General features: G+C 49.4%; 2 protein-coding genes across 5 annotated transcripts; both read left to right on the top strand.

Annotated features, from left to right (window-relative positions):
• The first annotated feature begins 3,412 nt into the window (after nt 1-3,412).
• AP2M1 (adaptor-related protein complex 2, mu 1 subunit) lies at nt 3,413-12,417 on the top strand. 3 transcript variants are annotated; one of them, XM_006869795.1, is made up of 12 exons: nt 3,413-3,522; nt 5,485-5,601; nt 7,407-7,672; nt 8,366-8,448; nt 8,855-8,860; nt 9,041-9,176; nt 9,275-9,416; nt 9,873-9,992; nt 10,095-10,230; nt 10,334-10,431; nt 10,897-11,008; nt 11,812-12,417. In XM_006869795.1, the coding sequence occupies exons 2-12, from the start codon at nt 5,528-5,530 to the stop codon at nt 11,944-11,946; spliced, it is 1,308 nt and encodes a 435-aa protein (XP_006869857.1). In that variant the 5' UTR covers nt 3,413-3,522; nt 5,485-5,527; the 3' UTR covers nt 11,947-12,417. The 3 variants fall into 3 exon arrangements, with proteins under 3 accessions (XP_006869857.1, XP_006869858.1, XP_006869859.1); XM_006869797.1 differs by lacking the exon at nt 8,855-8,860 and having other exon boundaries at nt 3,442-3,522; nt 7,407-7,479; nt 7,519-7,672; nt 11,812-12,390; XM_006869796.1 differs by lacking the exon at nt 8,855-8,860.
• Nucleotides 12,418-14,495: 2,078 nt separating this feature from the next.
• Nucleotides 14,496-24,313, top strand: ABCF3 (ATP-binding cassette, sub-family F (GCN20), member 3). Of its 2 annotated transcripts, none has more exons than XM_006869793.1 (21): nt 14,496-14,683; nt 14,914-15,061; nt 15,185-15,264; nt 15,761-15,807; nt 16,003-16,100; nt 16,196-16,318; nt 16,470-16,736; nt 17,038-17,118; nt 17,208-17,267; nt 17,366-17,422; nt 17,526-17,548; nt 17,653-17,708; nt 17,827-18,027; nt 18,121-18,197; nt 21,793-21,837; nt 21,916-22,048; nt 22,994-23,082; nt 23,185-23,276; nt 23,452-23,584; nt 23,720-23,807; nt 23,891-24,313. In XM_006869793.1, exons 1-21 carry the CDS (start codon nt 14,611-14,613, stop codon nt 24,047-24,049), a joined length of 2,130 nt encoding a protein of 709 aa, XP_006869855.1. In that variant the 5' UTR covers nt 14,496-14,610; the 3' UTR covers nt 24,050-24,313. The 2 variants fall into 2 exon arrangements, with proteins under 2 accessions (XP_006869855.1, XP_006869856.1); XM_006869794.1 differs by having other exon boundaries at nt 14,577-14,683; nt 14,914-15,043; nt 23,891-24,310.
• The last annotated feature ends 351 nt before the right edge of the window (nt 24,314-24,664 follow it).

Here is a 24,664-nt window from a genome sequence, read left to right as displayed (position 1 = left end):
GAGCTGCTAGTGGGGTCCAGGGAACATCTCTTCTTTATCTGTCGCCCCTTCCTTGCCATGTTTGGTCTGTGTGCTGGTTCCTTCGGATCCCTAACCCTACTAACTAACAGGCTCATCTCACCTCTGGGCCTGAAATATTTCTTTCTTTCTTTTTTTCCCATCCCCAATTTTTCCTGGGCCTGGAGCAGCCAAGAATTTCGGGCTGTTTGACTTTCTGTGAGCCCCCTGCAAGGGGAGGCCCAGCCTCCGAGGAGACCAGGAGCCTTCTTCAACAGCCCCTCAAGGCCCCCCAAGGATATCTAGCTCCCACACCTACATTTCAATATATTGAGTCACTGGGTTCCCTGGGGAGAGCCCCAGGCTCTCACTCAGGCATGAGAGACTATATTCCAGTTTCCAGAGATAGTGTCCTCTCTGCCCCTTTTCTCTCTCCTTTTCATACACATACACACATGCCTATGCAAGTTCACTTAGACTCCGCAGGGCTGGCCCCTGCCCAGAGGGCTGGATCCCTCTCTCTTAGTCTTCTGTCAGGTTGTGGGGCTGGTCCCAGCTTCCTGCTCCCTTTCCTCATAGTGCACAAGTCTTCCACACTTATCCTCAACATCTTCCTACCTGGATAAGCCCATCAGTGGGTCTCAGGCTAGGCTCAACAGAAGAGTCCCCAAGCAGCCACCCCCCTACACCCCCCCACCCCAGCCATCTCTCTCTCTCACACACACACACACACACATACATATAGCCATCTCGGTGTTCACATTCACCATGACGCCCCAGAGTGGTGACACAGGAGCTCACAGAACAGTTGAGGTGCAACAGGGAGACTTCTGGAACTTCCAGACAGTGTCAGGTTTTATTTTTTAGCTTATTCTTCACTTTAAAAAAAAATCCTGACTCTGCTGTGAATTCTCACCTCAGCTCACTAAGGTTCCCTGTGTTTTCAGAACTCCAGTAGCAAGAGTGGGATAAATCTGCCATAAACCAGGATGAGGGCATTTTGACACTAATTCAGTTAGCAAATACTTCATGGGTTTTGGTAAGCGGAGAGCTGTGCTTCGAGTGCAAGGTAGTCTTGCTTATCTTCTGGGAGCTCTGGATTTGCTCCCAACTCAGTCCATGGCTTCCTCTAGGCACCACTACAGGGTTGTCTCCTGTACTCTGCCCTCTCGGACTCTACCTTGTCCAGCCCTTGAGAATTCCTCCACTATTGCTCATGCCTTCCCTGCCAGTGCCCCCCAATGTTCCACTTCTCTTTCTTCTCTGTAAGACTCCCCAAATGGTCTCATCTATCATTGTGTCTTCAGTTGCCACTGATATGAATGATTCCCAAGTATATATCCGCACTCCCAGTTTCTCTCCCTCATCCTTAGGTCTGTCTTTTTATTACTCACTGGACATCTCCACAGACATTTCCATGTGGACTTCACACGTCATCTATCCTACCAAGTGTGTCCCTCCTGAATTCCAATCCTGGTTACTTTCCTCACATTCTACACTGACTAACAAGCTAGAAACATTTATGGATTTTCATTCCTTCCTCCCCTATCTTACCAGTCATCATAGCCATTCCACTCTAACAATCATTCTTGAATTTGGCCCTCCCTCTCCCTTCTGCCTTTACTTTTAGTTCATTGGAGCATGGGATTTGGAGTCAGGTTGTCCTGGTTTGAATTCCAGCTCTACTACTTTTTTGGTTGTATGACCTTAGGAGAGTTATTTCAACTCTCTGAACCTCAAGTTCCCTTGTATGTAAAATGATGATAATAATACCTACCTCACAGGGTTGTTGTGAGGATTTAAATTAGATATTGTACGAAAAGTGCCTAGCACAGTGCCTGGCACACAGTAGAGTAGGTGTTCAATAAATGGTAGCTATTATAATAATTACTACTACTACTATTATTTTTTAGTCTAAATTGATAGGAGCCCTGGTGGCCCAGTGGTTAAAGCCCTTGGCTGCTAACCAAAAGGTTAATGGTCTGGATCCACCAGACATTCTGCAAGAGAAAAATGGCAGTCGGATTCTGTAAAGATTTACAGCCTTGGAAACTCTAGGGGGGCAGTTCTATTCTATTCTATAGGGTTGCTAAGAGTTGGAGTTGACTGGGTGGCAAGAGGTAGGCTATGTGTGGAAGATAAAACTTGAAGAGGTAGGAGTGGGAGTAATGCCTTGAGTACTAGTTCACCTGGATTCAGTCACAGAGTGGCTTCGGGCTGGAATCATGGTTTGAGGAGGCTAGATCTTCATCCTACCACTTTCTAGCCTCTGGCAAAAAAGAAAGCTAAGCTGTAAGATTTGCTAGTTAGATTTACTCTTTTTTGCCCTTCTTCCCAGGACTGGCTTAACCCTGTGAAAGGAAGGCAGCAGGGTATCTCTGTCACAGATGGAGAAGAGCCTATAGATTTCTTTCAAGGTTCTGCAAGAGCCAAGCAGATCTTTTCTGTTTGAGGGTTAGCTCCGTGTCCTCCTCTCAGCTTGGACATGAAGCTTACGTGCTCACCAGAGAGGGGGTTCCAAATCCCATAGCCAATTAAATTCAACTAACCAAACATTTCTAAGCAACATATGTGCCTGTCACTTGAAGACACACAGCTCTTGGCCTTGAGCTCATAGTCACATAGCTGAGGTAGAACACAGACACATTTATGAAAAGCTTTAACGAATTTCTTCCAAGTATTTGTCTCCTTGAGAGCACAGTGGCTGTGTAGGATAAGTACTGGACTGTGAACCACAGGATCAGCGGTTCAAGCCCACCAGTCACTTTGGAGAGAATGATGAGGCTTTCTGCTCCTGCAGTTTTACAGCCTCAGATACCCTATATAGGGTCGCTATGGGTCAGAACTGACTCAACGGCACTTAACATTTGTATCCTCCCTTCTTATACCTCTTTTTGGATCTTGATCCCTGGGAAATGGCTCTTGTTTGTAATAAATACATAATGAAAAGTTTGTGAGAATCAGAGGCGATGTTAAAAAGCTGTAAAATTCAGCAAAAATTGTGTGTGTGTAAAGGACAACCAATCCTCGAACTCTGGAGACAGAAAAGGTATACAGTAATTCCAGATTTAACAGATGGGCTTGAGCAAAACATCTCTAATCCTCTGAACGTTTTCAAAATACTTAAGTAGGCACGGAAAGCGTTGCAGAGACTACTATTCCTAGAATGCTCAGTGGGGAGAATCAGGTGGGGCGGGGGAGCGGTGTATGCTGGGATGTGTACTTAAGGAGTGACGAGTTAAGCCACGCCTATCCCCGGAAGGCGGGGGCGATTCCCGAAGGCAGTCGGTAATTGTAGTTTTGATAAGCTTAGCATACACTTGCAAGTGAGAATGCCGAGAGACCTGACGGGATTTGTAGTCTGCGCGGTGGGCGGGTGGGAGCAGGTGCGCACGCGCATCTGAGGCCGGGGCGGGGCCGCGGCACTGCGGTGAAAGCCGAGGCAGCGGGCTGGCGAGCAGGGGGCGGGCGGACATCTTGGGATCGGGAGAGTGGCTGGGCCGAGACGGGTGCCACGGACACCAGGTGAGTTCGGGCTCTAGCTTTACAGGTTGAGGGTGGGGGACGCCGTGGGTTGCCTACCCTGCCACCCAGCTTTACTCTTCCCTGCTACGCGAAAAGCTGCCCACACCCGGGAGTGACCTCAGTCTTTAGACCCGGGAGGGAGCTGACGGCAGGGCGGGGGCGCTCGGGGCGCGGTTGCAGGACGGGCGGGGAGCGGTGCCCTACACCTGACCCGCAGGCGCCTCTCTTGAGAGGGAGACCTACTAGAACCCTATCAGAGCAGGGTACCGCGCGGCTGTCCCCTCAATTGAATCGTGACAATCCCGTATCCCTCTGTGCCTTCTCTCAGCGCAAGGATAATTTACCCCGTCTCCTAGGACAGTGACACCCCCTAGGACTTTGACAAGCCTCGCCCGCGAGGCACTCCCTCCTCTCAGTTTTGTGACATCCAGCGGCTACTACTCAGATCTGTGACATCCCCCGCACCCCACGACACCGTCTTTTCTGCGGGAGCCCTTGCCCTAGGGCAGAAAGTCCACCGCCCTAACATGCCTTTGCATCTGTACTCCAAGGCCGACTCCCGTTTCCCCAGCAGCCCCATATTCACCACTGTCACTCTCTCCATGCCCGTTTCCCCCCTCAAAACGTTTACCAGTCTGCAAACGCTTTCCTCCCAGTGCCCCCACCAGCCCGTTTGCTGCTGTGAGGTGGCTGCTGGAGTGCACTGGCTGTTGCTGCCCAATATCCCACTTCTTCCCAGGGCCCCATGTCTGCTCGTCTGGTGCAAGGAGCTACCTACCACTTGATACCTGTGGACTTGGTTCTTTGCCCAGGACGGACTCTACTTCCATTTTGCATTTCCTTACCTAGGCTCTTTGGGACTGAGGGGTGGGATGTGTCCACCATCCTGAGAAACCTCACTGGTCCAGGAGACGACAGACCGTGAAGGCTTTATTTATTTTAAATAAAACAAATGTTGTATTTTTCAGTTTAGGAAAAAGCCTGCTAAAGTCTCCGCTGTGAAATTAATACCAGGGCTAATCCAGGAAATCTAAAGCCAAATTAACCCCTTTTTTCTCTTATAAATTCTTTTGACCCAAATAATATGGAGAATTCAGGCATTTCCAATATGCCTCAAGCTAGACATGAGTTCCTTGGTGGGTCTGGAATCACTGAATTTCAGCTGGCAGGAATTCTTCATTTTATCAACCTATCCCCTCCTCGCCCTTGTTTTTATTGCACTCTAGAGCTCTTGAAAGCAGGGTTGTCAGAAATAACTAATAAGCAGCTTGGTTATTGAAGTGTTGTTTGTCAGGTCAGGGGCCTTTCTCCGCTGCTCTTTTCCCTGTTTATCTGACTGCCTGGTAGAGACTAGAGTCACACTCAGGATCCATGGCAGGGCCAGAGACCTCCTTTCCCTCCTCCTCCCCCCACCAGCACACACTTTCTTGGAATGTTAAGGCTTCTGTGAATTAGAGAGCCAGCGGTTCAGGCCCTGCCACCTTCACGGAAGAGTAGTGTTGCTAAGAGCCTGGGTGCTCTAAGAGTGCCCGAGGCGCCAGGCCTGAGCCATCTGGAGTAATTTCTACCGCCATTCCTGCAGCTGCAGGCAGGCGGTCTTTGCAGTGACTCAGACTGGAGCCCAGTGAGAGTCTGCACAGGAGGGGGCCCAAAAGGATCCTAGCTGAGCTCAGCACTGGGAAGAGCTGGAGGAGGCTGCTCTGCTTGGCCCAGCCCCAGAAAAGGGAGCGTCAAAATGGTCTTAGAACCCTGGGCCCAAGGCTCTCTCAGTTTTTATCTCCCTTCCAGTGTGGGATAAACAGGAACTGGAGCCTGGCAGAGGGAGGGGCCTGCCTGGAAGTGCTGCTGGGTCACTTGCCGATGGGGTTGAGTCAGAAAAAAAGCCCAGCCAGTGACCTGCACAGCCTCACAAGTGGGCAAGGGCTGGTTCCAAGGGCTTCCCTTACTCTGCCTCTATCCTAGGTCTGTTCTCAGAGCGATGGGCTGCGGAGACTGAGCTGCCGCCATGATTGGAGGGTTGTTCATCTATAATCACAAAGGGGAGGTGCTCATCTCCCGGGTTTACCGAGATGACATCGGGTGAGTCTCCTGGCTGAGCCAGCTGTGCCCTTGCCAGCCCAGCCCTCTCCACCCTCCTCAGCATGCGAGACTAGGTCTCTTCCCACCAGAGAGGTGACTTGGCCCACCCCTTCCCTCACTGCATCCTGAAAGCTCAGCTAGTCCAGCTTTGGGTCCATTGGTGTTAGCCTTACAGCCAGCTTGCAGGCTGTTAGGTGAGATATGTGGAATGGTATGGCCTCCATAGACTGAGGGACTCCTGCCCTTCCTGCCTCCTGTTTCCCTTCATGGCAGACCTGGTTGCTAGAGGCAGTTGCTCTTGCCAAGCAGGTTGGTTCTTCCATTGAGGAGGAGAGATCTCCAGAGAGTGGAGTTAGTGGCCAGGCTGGAGGTACTGAATCTAAGTTTTGTTCTCAAAAGCCCTTCTCCTGGTTGGGAGCCATCACAGGATTTTCTTGAAAGTCTCTCCAGGCTGTAGAACCCTCTTCCACCTCTCCCTTTCTCAAGAAGAATCAGGCTGCTTTCTCACCTGGTTTCAGTTCCTTTGGGCCATCCTTGGAAGAGAGGTTGTGGCAAGTGAGGCACACCAGAATTATTGAGGAAAAGGTAGAAAGGCCATGCTGCCCTTTCTGGCCTATCTGAGCAGACCCAGCATAGCTCCTTGTCGTGGGTCCCTCAGGCCTTACTAAGGAGCCTTATCTATCTCTCTGCTCCACCTTGCTCACCACTCTTCTCTCCTGACTGAGGGGACATGTCGTAGCCTCAGCAGCTCTAATGCGATGAGGATTCTCTGGTTCTTGTTGGCCTGATTTTCTTGCTTGAAGAGTTTGAGATAAGTAGTCACAGAATGGACTTGTTGCTGAACTGCCAGTTCCTTGGTTCCCTGACTGATGGGCTGGGCTCGGTGGCCTGGCCATGGTGACTGTAGCCCATCAGTCCTTTGACTGACTGGTGGAGGGGCATGTGCTGGAGTAGTGGCGTTGCCTGGCCTGCCTGCACCTGTCCTGAGTAAGCCAAGCCCAGACACACAGCACCCTGCATGCCTGACTGTGCTTTCTACTCTTGCTGTTCCTCATGGTGTGTGCTGCCCACCCCAGTGTGTCATGTGTCTAACCCTCTCTCTCGTTGCTGTCACTCTTCTTGCTGGCACCATTTTTCTCATCCCATCTCATTGGCTGTCATAGCAATAGGTAAGCGGCTTGTCAAGCTGCCGCCCAGGCACAGGTGGGTGGGGGGGGTCCTTCCCCCCCATCATTTTCCCTCATCTTGTTTTTGCCTTGCACTTATCCTGGAATTGGGTGCTGGACAAGAAATGGGTGGCACAGCTCCAGCGTCCCCTAGCACAAGTCCCCCAGGAGCTTTATCCGAAGTCCTGTAGACTTTATCAAACTTCAGGAGTTAGCCCCCCACTGGAGGGCTCACTAGTGGGAGGATTGGAAAAGTAACAGGATCTCTTTCTTATCTGGGCGTGGAGCTTACTAGAAAGCTAGAGAGGTAGCAGCTGAGGTTTAGCAGAGTTGAGGCCAGGTCCAGGAGTTAGGGACACACCTCCCTAAATCTAACATTGAGGTGATAGCTGCCCTGCTGTCATTGCTACTTGACTTCCTGTTTTGTCACAGCCTTCTGACACCAGCCCAGCTATGGTCTTCCCCCCATACCTGCACTGGGAGTCATATGAAGGAACCACCTTAGTGGTTTAGGCATTGGCTTTAGAGTGAGTGGCAGACTTCAGCACTGAGGAGAGTGGGGCTGTTGGTCGCTTCGGTTGAGCTCCATGGGATGAGGTTTGCCTGATGCTGAGCAGCCTGTGTGCCCTTTTCTCTCAGGAGGAATGCAGTGGATGCCTTTCGGGTCAATGTTATCCATGCCCGGCAGCAGGTGCGCAGCCCCGTCACCAACATCGCTCGTACCAGCTTCTTCCATGTTAAGCGGTCCAACATCTGGCTGGCGGCTGTCACCAAGCAGAATGTCAACGCTGCCATGGTCTTCGAATTCCTCTATAAAATGTGTGACGTAATGGCCGCTTACTTTGGCAAGATCAGTGAAGAGAACATCAAGAACAATTTTGTGCTCATATATGAACTGCTGGATGGTGAGGCTAGCAGGGCAGCATGCCGAGGGTGGGGTGAGCCTGACTGAGCATGGCCTGGAGGCTTCAGTGCCCCTCTGAACTTGCTCTTCTGAGTGTCTGGGTCTTGGTAGAGTCTTATGCCCCTAAGTAGGCCAAAGCAAGACCCAAAATCTGCTCTGAAGTGGAACACAGATACAGGCCACAGAGGTGGGGTAGGAGAAATTTTGGTTTTTCATGCGTTTAGGAGCCTAACTCTTTGGGGCTTGGGGCTGGGCCTCCTGCAGTTAAACAGACTTCATCCTCTTACTTTTGGGGTTTGGCCCTTGGTTCACTATCCTCCCAGCTTCCCATCTCAACAACTGCCTCAGAGCCTGGGAAAGGTGAGATATTACAGGCCTCTTGGGGGTTCATTTGTCATTTGCTCCTCTGTAGGGTATAAGTGTGAGTTCTTCCACTTTCCCAGTGATCTCTTATTTTCGAAGGACCCAGGGCCTCTTGACCTCACACTCACTGGCCTGTGGCTTTTCTGCCTATTATGTTTTCTTACAAAACACAAATCCCAGAGTAGATGCTAGAAAGCTGGAAGGGTTTTATGCAGATAATTCCGCACTGTCCTGCAGAGCTATGCTGGCTAGATATGCCCAGGTCAAGGGAGGGTTGGCATGAAGGAGCCTTGTGCTTTTCCCAGGGGCTGATGGTTCACTCTTTTTGCAGAGATCCTGGACTTTGGCTATCCACAGAACTCTGAGACAGGAGCGCTGAAAACCTTCATCACTCAGCAGGGCATTAAGAGCCAGGTACTTGGGTTGTGAAGGCCACAAAGAGGGTAGAGCCCAACTTCAGCTCATCCCAGCTGGTCCTTGAGCATTGTCCAAGCTGACTCATGAGCCTGCCCGATACAGGAAGTGCTGGTCTGAGCCTCCTGCCATGACTAGTGGCCTGTTTGCGCTGTGTAGCCCTCTCCCACCCAGGAGCAGCTAGCTCAGCATCTCTTGCCAGGAATTCAGCTAAGCCGTTTCCTTCTGCATTGGGGGAAGGGAAGGGTGTGGCATTCTGGAGGCCTGGTGTTCCTTAGGAGTAGAGAACTTGGGACGCCCTCTAGGATCCAAGCCTCAGATCTTTTTCTTTCTTTTCTGCTGCCTCTTCCCATCTGTACTCGCCTGCTGTTTCCTGTGGGCACTTCATTGTCTCTGTGGCCTCCAGCATCAGGTAAGCTGCTCCCTCAGCTTCTGCCCTTGCAACTTTTCTGTTTCCCCCTGCCCTGCTCTGCCCCATGGGGGAAGATGGAGTACAAGGTGGAAACTAGAAGGAAAGAATGGGAATAAGAGACAGGGTGATTGAAGGGAGAAAGGAAGGAAGCCAATGCTATTAGTCTCTGTCTCCACATAGACAAAAGAAGAGCAGTCTCAGATCACCAGCCAGGTGACAGGGCAGATCGGCTGGCGGCGAGAAGGCATCAAGTATCGCCGGAATGAGCTCTTCCTGGATGTGCTGGAGAGTGTGAACCTGCTCATGTCCCCACAGGGTGAGGGCTTTCAGGATGAGGCTGGAGAGCGGCTGGAGCAGAATCCTAGTCCTGATGCTGCCTGACTAAACAGCTCCCCTGTATTGGTCTATCTCCAGGACAGGTGTTGAGCGCCCATGTGTCAGGCCGGGTGGTGATGAAGAGCTACCTGAGTGGCATGCCTGAGTGCAAGTTTGGGATGAATGACAAGATTGTCATTGAGAAGCAGGGCAAGGGCACAGCTGATGAGACAAGCAAGAGGTGCCTGAGGCATGGGAGAGGGTGGGCCTCAGAGGGCAGACTGGGCCTGATGAACCACAACTTCCTTCTGGTTTTCATTTCCACTATAAGGAAAACTTCCTTTTCCTAAGAGACTGCTTGCCTGGTTGTTCTTGGCATCTGTGCTAGCTGGCCTCAGAGAGTAAGCCCTTTGTTTGGTCCCCAAGACCCAGACCTCTTTTATACAGACTGATGGCTTGCAACATCTGGGTCCCAAGCAACAGGGGTCTTGAGAGGACAAGCTGGCAAAGATTCCATTGAGCCCCTAACACTGGGGCAGTGACCCCCAAGGTCAGAAATCTGCCTTCCTGGGAGCTTTCCATAGTCTGGTACAAACCTTGCCCAGGCTGTCATCCTCTGGGGGTGGAGTTATGTTCCAACCTGACACTTGCCACTCTCCTGTGCCAATGAGGAGTCCTCTTCTGCCCCTTCTTGCAGCGGGAAGCAATCAATTGCCATCGATGACTGCACCTTTCACCAGTGTGTTCGACTCAGCAAGTTTGACTCTGAACGCAGCATCAGCTTCATCCCTCCTGATGGAGAATTTGAGCTCATGAGGTGCCCTGAGGGTGTGAGGAGGGAGGGGATGCTGCTGGCAGCAGGAGGAGAGGGAGCAGGGCAGGCTCTGTGTGCTAACCTTGCTGTTCCCTGTTTCTAAAGGTACCGCACCACCAAGGACATCATCCTTCCTTTCCGCGTGATCCCACTGGTGCGGGAAGTGGGGCGCACTAAGCTGGAGGTCAAGGTGGTCATCAAGTCCAACTTTAAGCCCTCATTGCTAGCCCAAAAGATTGAGGTGAGGACAAGGGGCTTAGGGAGGAGAAAGAACTTGTCTCCAGGTGTAAGGGTAGCTGATGTTGGGGTTCGTTGGAGTTCCCTGACAGGTATGCCACTTCTAGGTGAGGATCCCGACTCCCCTGAACACAAGCGGGGTGCAGGTGATTTGCATGAAGGGCAAGGCCAAGTACAAAGCCAGTGAGAATGCCATCGTCTGGAAGTGAGTCTTTTCTTCATGAGGCCATAGTTGGGCTCAGGCTGCCTTAGCATGACCTTACTAAGTTTCAGCTTTTCTCCTTTGAGTGTATGGGTGCGTGTAGGGGCATGGTTTGTGTTTTGGCTTCCCTTCTGAGCCCTTACACCTCTGTATATGTCTACACATGCATGCATTACATTTTTCAAGATGCTTTAATGTTTCCCCACTTATCCTTGTAATAATTCTGTGACAAAGCAAGGGGTAGTATGCACACATACGTAAGCAGACGTTGTGGCCCAGTGCTATAGGAATAACAAACTAAACATTGCATAACAAGTGGTTGGCAGGACCCTGACCACTTTTCCTTGCCCTGCCACCTCCCACAAGCTCTCGGCCTGTCTGCACCCGGCCCAAGTAGGGTACCCCTCCCCTTTGAAACTTCTCATGGCTACCAAGGGCACTTGCTGCTCATTGCCCCTGTGTTCCCAGGATCAAGCGAATGGCAGGCATGAAGGAATCGCAGATCAGTGCAGAAATTGAGCTTCTGCCCACCAACGACAAGAAGAAATGGGCTCGACCCCCCATTTCCATGAACTTTGAGGTATGGCAGAAGAGGGGCGGGCCTATTGCAGGGAGTGCTAGGAAAGAACCGAGAGCATTCAGATCTACCTGTACCTTACAGAGGAGGACACTGAGACTTAGAGAATCAGTGACTGTAATTCTTAGGCCCATTTCTAACCCTTCAGGCCTCTTAGGTGAAATTGTATTCACGTAGACTACAACCTGATTTGTCATGGGCTATTGTAAAACAGTTCTGAGCTCTGGTAGCGTAGTGGTTATGAATCAGGCTGCTAACCTCAGGGTCAGCAGTTTGAAACTACCAGCTGTTCCGCAGGAGAAAGATGAGGCTTTCTGCTCCTATAAAGATTTACAGCCTCAGAGACCATGTACAGGGTCGCTATGAGTCGGAAGCGACGCCATGGCACATAACAATTGTAAAACAGTTCTGTGGAAAAGCTTAGATTATGTGATTGCCAAGTAAAACACAAAGTTTACTCACCGGAAAATGGGCTGACTTTGCTTTGTGCATGTTGGATGCATACTTTTCTTATTTTTTAAGTTCATAATATGGAGCAGGATGAATATATTCTAAAGCCATTCTTTAGTTGCTGTTTTCCTGCTGATAAACACAGGCAGGCATGACTTCAAACCCAAGATAATTGCTTGTTACTCTTATACATACTTTAGTAACCACTGAGTCGTCCTCACCACCCCAGCTTCTTTCAGGATCCCAACCATTCAAACACTTACAGTGGAGATATGTTAGGGCAGGACTGTGGAACTTCCCAGAGCATGGCTCTGAGAGGAAGGCCACATTCCTAACTGGAGCTGTCTCTTGCACAGGTGCCATTTGCACCTTCTGGCCTTAAGGTGCGCTACTTGAAGGTGTTTGAGCCGAAGCTGAACTACAGCGACCATGACGTCATCAAATGGGTGCGCTACATTGGCCGCAGTGGCATTTATGAGACCCGCTGCTAGCTACCCAGTGGCAGCTAGCCCACCTCCCCCAGCCACCCTCTCCACAGGCCCAGGTGCCCCCAGCTACCACACATCAGTGTCTCCTCCCCTCTCCTGCTTTGCTGCCTTCCCTTTGCACCAGTTCCTAAGTCTAGATCTTGACCAACCCCACTGCGAGCAGGACTGGTGGAGCAGTCCCTGGACTCCCTGGGCAGGGGAGGTTCTGGTGCTCCTGCTCCTCCATGTCTGTACTGGCCCTGTGCCAGGCATGAGTTCTGTGACCAAAGCCAGGTGGGCCCCCTCTCCTCCTGTCCCTGTGGCCACATCTCTCTGGAGTGGTAGGGTTGGCTGCCCTTCACCTCGGAGCTTCCCCAAAGGCCAGTAAAGGATCCCCAGCCCTCAGTCCCTACTCTGCTTTGGGATAGTGTGAGCTTCATTTTGTACATGTGTGACTTTGTCCAGTTATAAACCCAATAAACTCTGTAGAGTGGAGTTGTCTAAGTGTTGATGTGGTAGCTACATGGGGAAAGGGGGACTAGGAGGATTGCTTTTCCCACATTTCTTACATTGCCTGCTTTGGGTAGGATTTTCTGTTTTGGCCTCTCAAGGCTCTTTCCTTGTCTCAATTGCTAGGTTTCTCCTCAGCTATGGAAGCCTTTATCCTCAAAGGGCCTGGCCCCAAATCTCCTGGTTCCTTTGAGAAAAAAACAGCCTTGAGGGCAAGCAGCCCCATATGGCCCTAGTTCCCTGAGGTTAGAGAGTCTTTCAATAATTCACTCAGGTATTCTCCAATTAGGCAGATTAACAAGGTTTACTTTTGTATTTCCAGTGATCTGACAAACTGACCTCTTTCATCCTTTTCTCATTTACCTTGGCTTTCCTTAAACCTGGTGGATCAGTAATAAAAGAAAAGATCTGATTCTTCCTTGGCCTATTCCAACCTCTAAAATATGGTGTGGTAAGCTTGTGCCTGAAGGAAATGTTCCATCATCCATGTTGTATGTTGATCTAAGTGCTGTCAAGTCAGTTCCAACCCATAGCGACCCTGTAGAGGAGGGTTTCCAAGGAGCGGCTAGTGAGCTTGAACTTTGCAGTCTAGCACATTTACCCATAGTGCTACACCAGGACTTCCCTATGTTGTGTTATTGCTATTAAGTGCTGATGAGTTGGTTCAACCCATAGCGACATTGTATAGGGTTTCCTAGGAGCGACTGGTGAATTTGAACCACTGACCTTGCCGTTCAAACCTCCTTTGCAGTGCAACGCATTAACCCACAGGCCACACCAGGACTATGTTGTTTAGGGGCAGATAAAAGATTTGCCACGTCCGATTTCTCTTGCTTGGTTTCAGCCTTTTTAAAACAAAAGATCTGTTCTAGAAAATCGCAAATATACAAAAGTAGAATGAGCTCTAACATTCTGTAGAGCAGTGGTTACAAATCGGGCTGCTAACCTCAGCGTCAGCAGTTCAAAACTACCAGCTGTTCCACAGAAGAAAGATAAGGCGTTCTGCTCCCATAATGATTTACAGCCTCTGAAACCCTGTACAGGGTCAGGGTCACTATGAGTCGGTACCGATTCCACGGCACATAACATGTTCTGTCACCCAACTTCAACAATTACCAAGTCATGGTCAGTCCCTGAATATCACATGCAATCCGAGTTCACACTTTATGCAATTCACCTGTAAATTTTTCCAACTTGTATCTGGATCCAAACAAGGTTCATTCATTATGCTTGGTTGATGCTGCTTTATGAGTCTTAATATAATCGATAGGTCTCCCTTAGCATTTTCACTTTTCTCTCGAATCGGAAAGCCTGTTCATTAGTTTCCCAGTCAGAGTTTTTCCCGTTTTATCCTTGTGATGTCACTTAAAATGCTCTATTTCCTACATTATTAGGTTAGCAGATCTAGAGGCTTGACAGATTAAATATTGCCATTGTGAGGAATCAGTCCTTTATCCGAAATTCTCGTTGGGAGACTCAAATGTAGTCCCTGATTGTCTTGCCTGTCCGCAGGGAGCGGGCAGAGGTCGGCGGGACTGGCTTCACATGTGTGAAAAGGACCAAGCGCAGGTCCTGTGGCCACCAGGCTGGGCTGAGAAGTCCGCAAGGCCTGAGGACCCAAACAAGACAGGCGCTCAGAGGATTGCTTCTGAAAGCAGAAATTCTGGATTGACGTGAGTCAGCAAAGCTTTCGGCGGGCTCCAAAATGGATCCGGCTGAAGGCGTAGCGGCACACGCGCCTCAAGGGAAGCGCATAAACTCCAGCATGGCTGGAGTATCAAGCCCCTGTCTCCAGAGGCAGGGGAGGTTCCCACCCACCGATAAATCCTAAATTCCCTTGCCACCCTCCACTATGCTCTCACAGCCTAAAAGCCACCTCCCACAAGTCAGCGAGAACCGTACATGTGGCTAACCTTTCAGCGGTAAAAAGCGTCGCGCATGCGCAGAGAGAACCTCCGGCGTTGGCTGAACCGCGCTTGCGCACCATTGTTTCAGCGCGGTTCGCTCCACCTATCGAGTTCCCTGCACGCGGTTCCCTTTTTTTTTTTTTTTTTAAATAAAAACGTCACCGACGCGCATGCACTCTTGAAGGAGGGAAGCGATTTCGGGAGAAGGGCAAGGGACGGGTCTTAGCGGAGGTCTTAACGGAGACTGCGCGGACGGTAGCCCCACAGGAACATGGCGACTTGCGCTGAAATCCTGCGGAGCGAGTTCCCCGAAATTGACGGACAGGTCTTCGATTATGTGACGGGTGAGCCAAAACCGAGTCAACGGGCTGGAAAGGCAGAAGAAGAGGTCGGGGTAAAGACTAAGGGAGGACAGTGCCAGGGATCGCTGCCGGGTCTCTCTTCTGCGTGACCTCTTGTCCCAAGGGCCGGTTGGGTCGGGAGTCCGGACTGGGGCCGCAGATTAGGTACTGAACTGTATGCTTGTAAAAGATAATTGTTTGTTGTCTTCCTCGTCCTGCCACATCTGGCCTAGGTGTTTTGCACAGCGGCAGCGCGGACTTCGAGTCAGTGGATGACCTGGTAGAAGCTGTGGGGGAACTGTTGCAAGAGGTGTCCGGGGACAGCAAGGATGACGCGGGCATCAGGGCCGTGTGTCAGCGCATGTACAACACTCTGCGCCTGTATGTGCCCGGGTGATGGGAGAGGGCGGATGGTCGAGAGATGAGACGTGGGACAGAAGATCTGTTGGCGGTGAAGCTTTCTTTTCAACTCCTAACTGTATACTATCTTTCCCTACCCTCAAGTGCTGAGCCACAGAGCCAGGGAAACAGCCAGGTGTTACTGGACGCCCCCATCCAGTTGTCAAAGATAACAGAGAACTACGGTGAGAATGAGGGAAGATTGATATAGCGGCCCTCTGTACTTTTCTCAGTCTCTGCCCCTTCCCAGCCAGCCTCTTGCTCCCCAGGAGTGCAGAACCCCAATCCTTTCCACAGGACAAGGTTGTAGAAGCTAGTTGGTGTCTTTACTGAGGGCAGAAGAGCCCAAGATAAAGGGAGTAGTGTTGGAGTTTTCTAAGCTCTTTGGTATGCCAGGAATCATTTGAGCCTTGAGGCTGGATGGACTTTGCAATTTTGCAACTTACTAACTTGCGCTTATGTGCCCTAGCCTCTGTATCTTTATTTCTGGGTGTTGTTAGTTTGTTTGTTTTTGAAATGGGAGTGGAGGGGGGAGGGTGTGGGAAGAAGAGAATAGCTAGCTATCCCCAGATTTGTAAGGCTTTCATGAAACTGTGTTTGTACTTGGATCATATTAGTCACTCAAAATGTTAGTTTCCCTTCCCTCAGGAAGAAGGTGACTGCTTTTCTTATCACTTACAGACTGTGACACCAAACTTCCAGGACTGCTAAAGAGGGAACAGTCCTCGGTGAGGAATGGGCTGGGGAATGATTGTCTGGCTATTGGAGTATCTTTCTGAAAGATTTCTGATTATCTCTTTCTCTGAAACTTTAAGTCTTGTTCATCATGGGCGGGTTGAAAGGGGTTAACTTGAGTTGTTCTGTCTGGGAATTCCTTTGTGAGCTTACATCCTAGGGTGAAATGATTGTGTTTCAACCCATAGACAGTGAATGCAAAGAAGCTAGAGAAGGCTGAGGCTCGACTGAAGGCAAAGCAGGAGAAGCGCTCAGAGAAGGACACACTCAAGACTAGCAACCCCCTGTGAGTGTTGGAACAATGACTCCAAGCAGAAGAGTGCAGAGCAGTCTCAGCTGGGTGGGTGAGAATGCTAAAGTCATCCATTTCTCCCTTAAAAGAGTCCTGGAAGAGGCATCAGCCAGTCAGGCAGGCAGCAGAAAAGAGAGTCGTTTGGAATCATCTGGCAAGAACAAATCCTACGATGTGCGAATTGAGAACTTTGATGTGTCTTTTGGAGATAGGTGAGGGCATGGAAGTGGGAGTGGCATTCTTTTTCTAATTAAAGGAGAATTTGGAGGGATGATATGGAGCTAAAACAGTGCTAGTTCTCTGTTTTTAAAGTTGCTATGCACCAATCTCTAAAACACCCTTATTTTCCCACCACACCTGCAGGGTACTGCTGACAGGTGCAGATGTGAATCTGGCCTGGGGCCGTCGTTATGGGCTGGTGGGGCGAAATGGTCTAGGAAAGACAACTCTGCTAAAGATGCTGGCCACTCGGAGCCTGCGGGTTCCCGCCCACATTTCCGTGCTGCACGTAGAGCAGGAGGTTGCTGGTGATGATACCCCAGCCCTACAGAGTGTGCTAGAGAGTGACACTGTGCGAGAGGACCTCCTGCGTCGGGAGCGGGAGCTCAGTGCCCTGGTCGCCTCTGGCAGGTGAGCAGTCCAGGCTAGGGACTGGCTGGCTGCAGGTGCCCTGCACAGATTGTCTGCCTAACTGTCACACTCCATAACTCTCACCAGTTCTAGCAAGCAGCAGAACCTACAACTCTAAAGCCCTTGTCCCTTCCACAGTGTCCACTGCCCTCACTTCCTGGGACAAGTCCTCCTGTATGCTATTCCTGAACCAGCAACAAGCCAAGTCAGTGGCCCACCTTCCAATCGTATAGGGTGCAGGACATCTGCCTAGACTGCCCCCCTCCAGCTGATTGCTCTCCTCCTTCTCCCCGGTCCCCAGGGCAGAAGGCTCCGAAGCTACACAGCTAGTGGAAATCTATGCCAAATTGGAGGAGATTGAGGCTGACAAGGCACCTGCCAGGTATGCGAGTTCTCCTTCCCCCTCTTCAGATTTCTCCTTTCCCTTTTGTCTCATGTTCAATGAACATAATTCTATTTCTTCACTCCTAGGGCATCAGTCATTCTTGCTGGGCTTGGCTTTACCCCTAAAATGCAGCATCAGCCCACCCGGTGAGTGGTCCTTGCCATTTTTGGCTTTGAACACTGTTGGCTCTGCCTGCACCTGCCCCGGCGAGCCTTCCCCCTGATGTGGCCCTGTCTTGTTTTAGGGAGTTCTCAGGTGGCTGGAGAATGCGGTTGGCCCTGGCCCGGGCCCTGTTTGCTAGGTGAGTCTCTGGGACCTGAGCCTGGGGTCCTGTGGTGGATGGGTCTTGGTTCTTGGGAAGTGGCCTGTTAAAGCCTCATGCCTGTATTACTTTTTTCTTGTAGGCCAGATCTTCTGCTCTTAGATGGTGAGTTTGGAATGGGTACTCTGACTTTGGCAGAAGTAAGTGCAATAGCATCCAGACCCCTGGTTCTTCAACCCCAAATGTGTGCCCCTTCACTCCTTTTCCAGAACCTACAAACATGCTAGATGTCAGGGCCATTTTGTGGCTGGAGAATTATCTGCAGGTGAGTGCCTGCAGGCACACGGGTGGGTCTGGGGTACATTTGCCTCTAAGAGACACCTGTAGGGCTAAGGGCTGACTGCCCTCCCAAACTGGGCCTGCCATCCTGTGACCCCCCTCAGACATGGCCCTCCACAATCCTAGTCGTCTCTCACGACCGCAACTTCCTGAATGCCATCGCCACAGACATCATCCATCTGCACAGCCAGCGCCTGGATGGATACCGGGGAGACTTTGAGACCTTCATCAAGAGCAAGCAGGAGCGATGGCTCAACCAGCAACGGGAATATGAGGCACAGCAGCAGTATCGTCAGCACATTCAGGTGTGGGGCAGGCAGACTTAGGGCTCTGCCCCAGGGGTGTCAGAGGTGGGGAAGTGAGGTGCCTAATCAGCCCCCATACCCTTCCACTCACAGGTTTTCATTGATCGGTTTCGCTATAATGCCAACAGGGCCTCTCAAGTGCAGAGTAAGCTCAAGATGCTGGAGAAACTGTGAGTATCATGTACTTGGTCAGGCCCTGACTCCTGACTTTCTTAACTTCCTCCCTCACTTTGCAGGCCACCCTTGTCTTCTCATTCTAGGTCTCTCCTTTAATTTGCTTTCCTGTCCTTGGGGTTAATCCTTACCACTTACCTAATCTAGCTCTGCAGTTTGCCTTTTCTGGATATTTTATATAAATGGGATCATACAATATGTATCTGGTTTCTTTCCTTAGCATAATGTTTTCAGGGTTCATCCATGTTGTAGTATGTGTCAGTACTTCACTTCTTTTTATAGCCAGATAATAATTTCATCGTATGGTTATATCACATTTTGTTAATCCTTTCATCAGTTGATGGCCATTTGGGTGTTGCTACTTTTGGCTTTCATGAATAGTGATGTTCCACTTACCATAAAATGAACTCATGTAAAGTCTACCATTCAGTGGCCTTTTATATATTCAAACTTGTGCAACCATCAGCACAGTTTTAGAATATGCATACTTTTATTTAGAAAAGATCACTCACTGTGGCAGTAGCTGAACAGACAGCACACTGGAGGAGAACAAGGCAGGAAATGGAAAAACCAAATAAGAGCCCTGGTAGCATGATGGCAAAGCACTCAGCTGCTAACTCAAAGGTCCTGGTTTGAATACACCAGTGTCTCAATAGAAAAAAGCAAATTGTGACCTGCTGCCTTAAAGATTCACAGCTTGGGAAACCTGAGGCTATTATGATTCTACTCCACAGCACCTAACAATAAAAACAGCAACCTAAGAGAGATAAGGATGGTGGACCAAGGCAGTGTTAGTTCTGCTTCAGAGAACTGTGCTGGGTCAGAACGTTGGGAGATAGAATTCATCATTCACTGGTTGCCAACTCCAATGGGTATCACTGGACCACCAACATGGCAACTTTCCATATTTGCGTCTTTTTTGTAAAGTTCATTTTATTTAATTTTTTGTATACTTTAGTTTGTTAAGTTTTTGTTGTGAATTGAGTACAAGTTTACAGGGCAGATCATCAGTTTTACATTCAACAAAGCATATACTTTGTATCATTACAATGATTGTAATTCCCTCCATGTACCATCAGTTAACAATATTTCTCTCTATTCATTTTAGCTTTTTTTTTTAAAACACTCAGGCATATATAATAATTTAAACCACAAAAGGGCACATTCTGCAAGCCTGCCTCCTGGCCACTAGCTCTCTTTCTAAGAAACTAGAGTTCCTCTTTTTCCATGAATCTAGAGTCCTCAGCAGCTTTCTCTTTCCATGTCCCCATCTCTGCCTCCATTTGTTGTGGTGTTGCTTCTCTGGATGGGGTCAAGCATTCCACTTGTGCTCTTCTCCCTTGCTGGTCCTAGGGTCCTCTGTTTCTGGACTGTAAGAGTAACTACTCCCCCGTTTGGGTTACAAAATTTCTACCTCTACAATTGTGACAGTCGCAATTAGTCATGATAACAATTACTCACTATTGAATCATAAGAATCTTATCCCCATCTCTTTTCACCAGACCCATCTAGACAAGATGAAAACTATTCAGTGGGGACTCTTTCTTCCCCCACACACTCTTAAACTAAACTCCCTTTTGAAACCTTGTAAGCCTGTCACTTCGTGCCTTTATTGCCCCCTCATCTTAAGTAAGCAATGTCTAAGTTGCCTGTCCCTATCTACCCTGTATACAGAAGGGATAGCATTGATAATTGATGTGAAGACTCCTTCCTTCTCTGTTGGTATTTTGAGCTACTACCTCCATGAGTATAGGTCAAGCTCATAAAATTGTAGCAATTTACCCTCATTTCTTTTATCAAAAAAATTTTTTTTTGTTATCTTCCATAGTCGAGTTCTGATTATCAAGCCATCAAGCCTAGGTCAAATGGGTACTATCTGCAAGTTTGGGTGTTCTTGTGTGTCTCCCCTCAATTCATATCAGCTGGATGCTTCACTCTCAGCCCTAGCCTTCTGTGGTTATGTCCTTGTCCATGGGCTCAGGTGCCCCCAGGTCTTACCACACTTTGAACCAACCAGCCTTTCCTCTTCTCTCATCTCCAGCTCAACGGGATTCTGTGGAGCATGGTTGAACTCAGGCCATTTCTTCATTGTTGCCTTTCCCCCTCTTCCACTCACCAGTAGACCAATGTGGTCAACAGCAAGCTTACATGCCTGCTCATGTGTTCCCTTTTTCAGTTTTAGAGGGCGATTCGTCATGAAGGAACTTTATTGCTTTCCTTGATGGCTTTCCAGCGAACAGCTGCTTGTTCTTGTAGTAGCCAATCATGCTCATACTTTTGTTTTGGGTTTTTCCTGATGATCTTTCTTTGAAGATGTATTTTCTGTCGCTCTAGCTGTTCCAGGGTGGTCTGCTTGTCCTTCCTAGTGGGAATGTCCCATCTCAGAAGGCTGTGGATGGGGCTCAGGATTCCACCTAAGGTCCTATACACTGCAAAGGCTCTGCAAGAGGTCTATTTCACTGGGCAAGTTTTAGAACCCCTTTTAGGTATTCCAATCATTTATAGGCTGAAGACAGGCTTACAAGTTTTCTGTAGTCATGTTTCCTGACATTCCTTTCTGTCCTACTAAAAGTGTCTATTTTACAATAGTAGGCAAGGGAAACCAATATTCATAAGATAGTCAAGCATCTTAACATTATTTCCCCTCTTTTACCCATTCAGACTATCCCTTGATCCCTGTATCCCAGAGCCCTGTTGTTCTAAGGTTGAGCATGCATCACTATTTACCTCTGTCCCATTTAGCCCATGCAAACCTGCTCAGTGTTCCCCTGTCTACCTTGTTCTTCCACCCCCTCCCTCATCTAGGTTTTTGCATGGACAGATATTTTCACTTCTTTTGGGTCTATACCTAGGAATGGAATTGTTGGATCATATGGTAACTCTGTTGCATTTTTGAGGAACTGCCAAGGTGTTTTCTAGAGTAGCGGCTTCTAGTGTGGCTCCCTCTTCCCAACACCTACTGTCTGCCTTTTTAGTTTTAGCTATTCTGGAGAGTGAAATGGGATCTCATTGTGGTTTTGATTTGCATGATAATTTCATTGAGATGTGGGGCGGCTACCAAAGGATAGTTCTCTTTTTCAGCAGTACATAATGCACTAGTAGAATAGCCTCCATAAGAATATCATCTAGATAGTAGGACTTCAAGGTTTTTTTGTTGATTATACACCCCGAACTCCACCTTGACATGATTAGATCCTAAAGACCTGATTTTTCAAAAATCAGTGTTATATGACAGTGGAGAATGACCACATCAGATCACAAAATAGAGGAAGACTAAACCATTACATAATTGCCAAATTACATCCTTACATAACTGCCAAGCCACAGAGAATCATGGCCCAATCAAACTGACATAACCTTAACCAGCACAGCCAGTGTTATTCTCGCCTAGTAACCTGGTGTTCATTACTACCAGACGTACGTCATTAACCCATAAAATTGTCAACTAGTGAATTTTTTACTGTTGTCAGTGCAAAATGTTGGATAACAAGATAATAAGTAAAGAATAGGTGTATATTAACTGTGCAATGACTACAGTTAAAGTTATATTTTTAGAGTCTTCAAGCTAGCCCACTCTCTCTCTCTCCTCAGACCAGAACTGAAACCTGTGGACAAAGAGTCAGAGGTGGTAATGAAGTGAGTGCTTGGCCTGAGGGGCTGGTGTGGGAGGTCTTCTCTGGTCTTCCCCATGCTCCTCACCTCCACCTTCTGCAGGTTCCCTGACGGATTTGAGAAGTTCTCACCGCCAATCCTGCAGCTGGATGAAGTGGATTTCTACTATGATCCTAAGCATGTCATCTTCAGCCGTCTCTCCGTCTCTGCTGATCTCGAGTCTCGCATCTGTGTGGTAAGGTTACCTTTCCCCTTTCTCTTTTCCTTGTGGGACTCTCCTCCCACACCAGGTAGTGTGGACTGACTCCAGAACTAAGTCTGCTAAGGGAAGGGAGGCAGGAAGCAGGAGGCCTGGACCAGAGACTTTGCTATAGTGACACTGCCCCATCCACTAGCCTCATAGGGACACTCATGCCCAGAAAATAAAGCTAACATGTGGTGGTTTATTAATACTTGGTGTTGTTGTGTGTGACACAGAGAGAGAACATGGATCAGAGTTCAGATCCTGGCTCCGCCCTTCCTAGCTTGGTTACTGTCGTAGCTCTCTGGTGCTGCTATAAGAGAAGGACCACACGTGGAGGCTTTAACAAACAGAGGCTGCAAGTCCAAATTCACAGCTCTGCAGGAGTTTCTGCTCTTGGACACTCTTCACGTAGCTTGGCATCTCTCTTCCCCATCTTTTCACTTTATGTTTAAAAAGATTCGCCTTAAGGCACACCCTACACTAATGTTCTCTCACAACTCATCCCCATAGGGGTTAGGATTCACAACATGTTGTAGGGGACACAATTCAACCCATAACAATTTCTAAGCAGTTTCCTCATCCTTAAAATGGAGATTGTTGTTGTCATTGTGAAGGGCTGGCGAGTCAACAACGACTCATAGCAACCCTGTATAGGGTTTCTGAGAAGCAGAAACCATATACAGTGCCACACCAGGAGTCTTAAAATGGAGATATTGGCACCAAACTTCCCAAGTGTTGGGATCTTTCAATCCACAACACTCAGTAGGCACTCAATTATTGGTTCTCTTTATACTTTACTTATTCCATTTTTCTCTATCGGTCCTTAAAAGTGTTTTGTTTGTTGAATGCTTCGTGACTACCAGAGACCCGTTCTCATCTTCCCCTCTGTGTCTCACATGCGCTTACTCCTTAAGGTGCTCAGGTTTCTTCTTACAGGTTGGGGAGAATGGAGCTGGAAAATCCACCATGCTAAAGCTGCTTATGGGGGATCTGGCACCTGTTCAGGGCATCAGACATGCTCACAGGTAAGACCCCACCCTCATCTCATATACTTGTACCCATTCACTGTAGCTCTACTCCTTTATAGCCAGCAGTCGTCTCTGCCCTTTTCTCAATTCTGCCTATAGGAATCTGAAGATTGGCTACTTCAGTCAGCACCATGTGGAGCAACTAGACTTGAATGTTAGCGCTGTGGAACTGCTGGCACGGAAGTTTCCTGGTGTGTTACGGATTTGAGTTGAGGGGAGTAGGGCAGAGCTGAGCCCAGTAGTTAGACCTGCCTGGGGGTGGGTGCTGAGTAGCCAGCCCAAATCTAGGTTGAGGACCTGGGCATACGGAGGTGAAGCCAGGCAGTTGGGCCAGGAACTCACATGATGGGGTGGGGCCTCTTCCAGGGCGACCAGAGGAGGAATATCGTCACCAGCTGGGCCGATACGGCATCTCTGGAGAACTGGCCATGCGCCCTGTGGCCAGCTTGTCTGGGGGACAGAAGAGCCGGGTGGCTTTTGCTCAGATGACCATGCCCTGGTGAGGCCTCACTTTCTAGAGCTCTTGCCTGCCTGTCTTCCCCTCTTGTCCAATAGAAAATAATCCTCACTTTCAAATCAAAGAAATTCCTTTCCTCCCTCTGCCCCCCATAACTTCCTGGACTCTGCCTTCCAGCCCCAACTTCTACATTCTGGATGAGCCCACTAACCACCTGGACATGGAGACAATCGAGGCTCTGGGCTGTGCTCTCAACAATTTCAGGGTGAGTGTGCCTTCATGCTGATCATTCCCCTCACTGAGCATCCCTCGGGGCCCCTGAGCGCAACTTGCTCTCTTCTCTTTCAGGGTGGTGTGATTCTGGTCTCCCATGATGAGCGCTTCATCCGGCTGGTGTGCCAGGAGTTGTGGGTGTGTGAAGGAGGTGGAGTCACCCGGGTTGATGGGGGCTTTGACCAGTACCGTGCCCTTCTCCAGGAACAGTTCCGCCGGGAGGGCTTCCTCTAGGGCCACCAGGCTGATGACTGTGTCCAGGACATGAACTGCTTTCTCAGACTCCTGGCCCACCATCTCCAGGCCATGGACTTCCCCCAACCTGGGGACAGCCTTATTCCCAAATCTCCTTTTGACTGGAGCATTCTGTGCACAACCTAGAGAACCCCATCCAAGGGTTTGTGAGGACTGGTCTCCCAGGGGGAGGAGTGGGGTGCTCTCTGAGGCTCTTTCTGGGCCCTGAGTGGCTGCTGTGTAAATTAAACTTCCCAGTGTATCGCCCTCGCCTCATGTTCACTGTTCCCTGGGTAGGGCTGCAGTGCTTTATACTCACTCTTGACTCGGTGTTTTCCAGGGTCTTAATCTCACAGAGGACACAGAGCAGACCTCATCAAGGCTGCTGGGCGTCCAAGTACCTGCCTGCCCCTGGGGTCAGCTGAGCTGGTGGGATGGAGGGACAGTGGGTTGGCATCACTAGGATGCTGCTCCCTTGTCCTGGGCTCAGCTTAGTGAAGGACTCTTGGGCTCTGCTGTCTCGGCCCCTCCACTTAGAAGATTGAATTGATAACTGCAACCTGGTCTCAGACAGGATTTGCCAACTACATTCTCCAGTGGTCTGGGACCCAAACT

Source organism: Chrysochloris asiatica, unplaced genomic scaffold (genome assembly GCF_000296735.1).
Source record: "Chrysochloris asiatica unplaced genomic scaffold, ChrAsi1.0 scaffold00135, whole genome shotgun sequence".
NCBI classification, from domain to species: Eukaryota; Metazoa; Chordata; class Mammalia; order Afrosoricida; family Chrysochloridae; genus Chrysochloris; species Chrysochloris asiatica.
This window is presented reverse-complemented; position numbering and strand designations above follow the sequence as displayed.